This window comes from Dipteris shenzhenensis, chromosome 27, assembly GCF_047967505.1.
Source record: "Dipteris shenzhenensis isolate YYH24624 ecotype China chromosome 27, Dip_SZ_1.0, whole genome shotgun sequence".
NCBI lineage: Eukaryota > Viridiplantae > Streptophyta > Polypodiopsida > Gleicheniales > Dipteridaceae > Dipteris > Dipteris shenzhenensis.
In genome coordinates, this window is record NC_141622.1 from 15775805 (window position 1) to 15779476 (window position 3672).

General features: G+C 41.1%; 1 protein-coding gene across 1 annotated transcript; it reads left to right on the top strand.

Moving 5' to 3' along the window:
* The first annotated feature begins 1996 nt into the window (after positions 1–1996).
* LOC147883930 (putative LRR receptor-like serine/threonine-protein kinase At1g67720) lies at positions 1997–3138 on the top strand. Its single transcript, XM_087398924.1, has 5 exons — positions 1997–2291; positions 2421–2550; positions 2642–2713; positions 2828–2896; positions 3063–3138. The coding sequence occupies exons 1-5, from the start codon at positions 1997–1999 to the stop codon at positions 3136–3138; spliced, it is 642 nt and encodes a 213-aa protein (XP_087255050.1).
* The last annotated feature ends 534 nt before the right edge of the window (positions 3139–3672 follow it).

A 3672-nucleotide genomic window follows, 5' to 3' on the forward strand; every position in this document is an offset into this window, starting at 1 on the left:
GTGCTGTCCAGAGTCTACTGAACGATCTGAGAATGTTGGAATCATCCCGCTCAAGGACACACACAAATCCTTTCAACCATTTCTTATCCATTCGTGAGACTTATATCCTCAGCACTAATATTCTTAGCGTTATCTCGACACCCAGGGAAGGGCTCATTCCCTTGGATTATAACTCTTTGGGAAAGGAAGCGCGTTGCCTCCCCGACCACACTATGTGTGGTTATAATAATTATATATTATATATTATAATATGAATATTTTCAATTACTGGTCCATTCCAAATTCCTTGTTTTCAATCTGAATTCTTACAACATTCCTCTCGTTTAATGCATGCTATCAATCTGAGGGAGTAATATGCAAGATTGAAGGATGCCTACACCTTTATTCATATGGTTGTAGTCCATGTGACAATATTGTAAAAATTGTAACGAGGATCAGTTATTGTACTGCCTTATTTATGTATTTGTTGGACTTCAGCTTCCAAAATATGGAGATCACAAAATCAATAATAAATCACCACCCCTGACATTTGCAGGTAGGATCGGGTCCTAATGGTCCCATTGTCATGTCTCATGTCCACTATTTTACCCATTCTCTTTTTTCCTTAAACAATTGATAAGATAGTAGGATTCAACTTCAATTTTGAGTCAGTAGTTACTTGCTTCAAATGCCTCCCAATTTCCTATATAGAAGTCTAGCGCCGAATGAGTTTTCTTGGATATACATACCAAAATACCTCATTATATCTGCTCCTTTTTCCTAGTTTGTGAGGTTTTCCCTATATGGTGAACATTGAACAGCTAGAAGTTCCATGTAATTACTGAGAAACTTTAACTTCCGTGGCAGTGATTGGTCATGAGTCTCTCCTGCATGCCAACGGTTACCGTTTTGCCGAAATCAAGGCTAACAAGATCCATGCCAACTCTCTCAGAGTTCTTGCTTTCCCTGGGACTATTACACCCTTTGAGACTCCCGCTTAATTGGATTGTTTGCTTGCTATAGAAGACATCTGCGATCAAGCAAGATTATTGGAAGGCAGGTTGAGTGTCAAGACATCATCGTTTCCATCTTTGGAAAATTTTATGAAATCCATCCAGGTAGACGTCCAAAATTTTTGATTCTTTAATATTGCATACTCTTTGACGACTCCGATCAAACAGTTAGGCACATAACCTAGGGTGAGGGATCACACAAAGTCTTGCTCACAAGTAAAGACGAACGTTTTTAAAATTTGACAAAGCTGTAAAAAATTGAGAGGAATTTGAGAAATGAAAGAGAGCTTATAGATGCTACGAGATTATAAGGGAAGGAAGCCAGGAGTGTAGGGAGTGCGGGTGAGCTAAGGCAGATAAATGTTGGTTGAAATAAACATTTCCAAATTTTTTTGATGCGCTTGAAGATGTGCGCGGATTACAGCATCGCGAGGCTGCTGGATTAAAGTCCGATAAAGTTACCATGGCTGAATGATTGTTGATCGCATCTGTTAAGATTTCCATATAGCGACGAGCTCATTCCTTGAAGTTTCTCAATGAAAAAAAAGAGCGGAAATTACTGTCTCAAGGTGAGGTAACTGAGTGTAGCGTATGGGTTGGATCGAAGAAAGCTTTATACTTCAACACCTCAGCAGCGTAGTATGCAAAAATGCAAGCATAACCTTTGCGGAAAGCATTGGAAAGGAGTCTTCGTTTTGTTTAGCGTAAATCGATAGCCATGTCCTAATTTACATTCATGGTGTTTTGGAAAGTAGAGTCTTGTGTTTTGTTTACATTCAATCGATACCATATCCCGATTTGCATTCATGGTGTTCTGATTCGTTATCGTGGTGTTCCTTTGGCTGAAGTCCAGCCATACTCTCTCGCTAGCCACAGGCTTCCCACTAGTTTTATTTAAGGGGAAAGATCTGTGTTTGCCCCCTACTAAAGTCCTTCAGACTGCTTTCACTGGCTATTCATTCACCGTTTCCGGAGTGGCGGCTGGTTTTTGCTACCACATAAATATGTTCTTCGCTGAGATTGGCAACGTCACCCGTCCAGGGCAGCGCGTATTTGACCTTTATCTGAATGCCGACGAGCTCGGAACTACTTCACCGTTCTATCCTGCGTTGGACATTTTGAATTTGTCAGGGGTAAGTTACAAAGCACACGAGATCTACAGTACTCACGCGCTACACCCGCCCAGTGACAATTTCACCACCCGACTTGAGCCACTCCGGAAATCTATCTACGGCCCTTTGCTGAGTGGTGTGGAGTTTCTACAATACAGTCCATTAATGTCGAAATTCACGCTTGATTGTGAGTAGCTTTCATTTTGCACATATCTCATGAGGGCTGATACACTGGAGTCGTGGAGTGGTCCTTCGGACCTTTACAATCGGCTGACGCTCTAAGTTCGTCTTGCTCGGTAAAATTCGTCTTATGCAGATGGAGCGATTCTTAAGATCCAACTTCATTTCGGCTTGATTACAGAGGTTGGCGATCCATGTTTGCCCAGCGAGTACTCATGGAGCTGCGTCCGATGCAGCACAACGGATCCACCTAGAATCACTGCTCTGTAAGTGGACAAGCAGCTGAGCAGATCACTCAAAAAGCTCAACTAACCGGATTGTGATGTTATCACTGAGAAAAATACTATCTGTTTTCAGATTGTTGTCCAACTATGGCCTGACCGGAAGCATCCCGACCGATATCGAATTATTGACTGCGTGTACCGAGATGTAGTTGCTCTCTGCACACTGAACTGCCAATATTGCAATTTAAAACAAGCTTACCAAAACACATTGTATATCCCTTGCTGCCAACTTAACAAGCGATTTCTCTGTTTCCTGAAGCCTCCTTGATCACAATCAGCTGACAGGTCCTATTCCCGACCTCACATCCTTGGTCTTCTTGTCAACATTGTAAGTTGCGTGGAAAATCGTTTGTGTCCAGAAATAGGAGGCATTGTTGTACACAATAGAATTTGACTAGAATGAAGCGTTTCCGTCCAGTAGCTGAAATCTGAACGGGTAGTTTGCAATTGTTTTTTTTTTTTTTTGAGCAGCTGATGATGGTTTTCTTGAACAGGGATCTTCAAGATAACATGCTGAATGGTTCTATTCCTTCTTCTTTGGCTAATCTCAAAGATCTGAGCGAGTTGTGAGTATTGCATTCAACTTCGAACAAACAAGCTTTCAAAGTTCTATTAATTAAGCTTTTAGTTTATGTCATTGACCTGCAGGCTTCTACAAAACAACCACCTTTTGAACCTAAGTGTTGATAGTGAGTTCCCTTTCCGATCTTTGTGAATGCCTCTTATGTTAATCAGAAATAAATAACAACACTGGTTATAGCAATTGTAACACGTAAGATCTTGCACCAATTTTACAGGGAATGCAAACCCACAACAACACAAAGCAACTATAGACGTGTTTGATAGACGCGCAAAATAGCGGGCGCATCTGTAGGCGTTGTTTGAATAGAGAAATTACGGGTGTGTCTAATAGTGCATCTAACAACGCATCTATTTGCGCGTGTATTGACGCATCTATTAGTGCCTCTACACAGAGAAAATACAGGCATATCTAACACTGCGTCTAACAGTGTGTCTATTTGCGTGTGTATTAGCGCGTCTATTAGTGCGTCTACACTGAGAATTAGATGTATATTTAGACGCAAAACAGAGAATACAGAAACT

What these genes read in the sequence shown, in the direction of transcription:
- LOC147883930 (XM_087398924.1), top strand. Translation starts at nt 1,997, where the DNA reads ATGTTCTTCGCTGAGATTGGCAACGTCACCCGTCCAGGGCAGCGCGTA. An exon ending in TTGACTGCGTGTACCGAGAT is followed by an intron (nt 2,714 to 2,827) that starts GTAGTTGCTCTC and finishes TGTTTCCTGAAG; the next exon opens with CCTCCTTGATCACAATCAGC. An exon ending in TTGGTCTTCTTGTCAACATT is followed by an intron (nt 2,897 to 3,062) that starts GTAAGTTGCGTG and finishes TTTCTTGAACAG; the next exon opens with GGATCTTCAAGATAACATGC.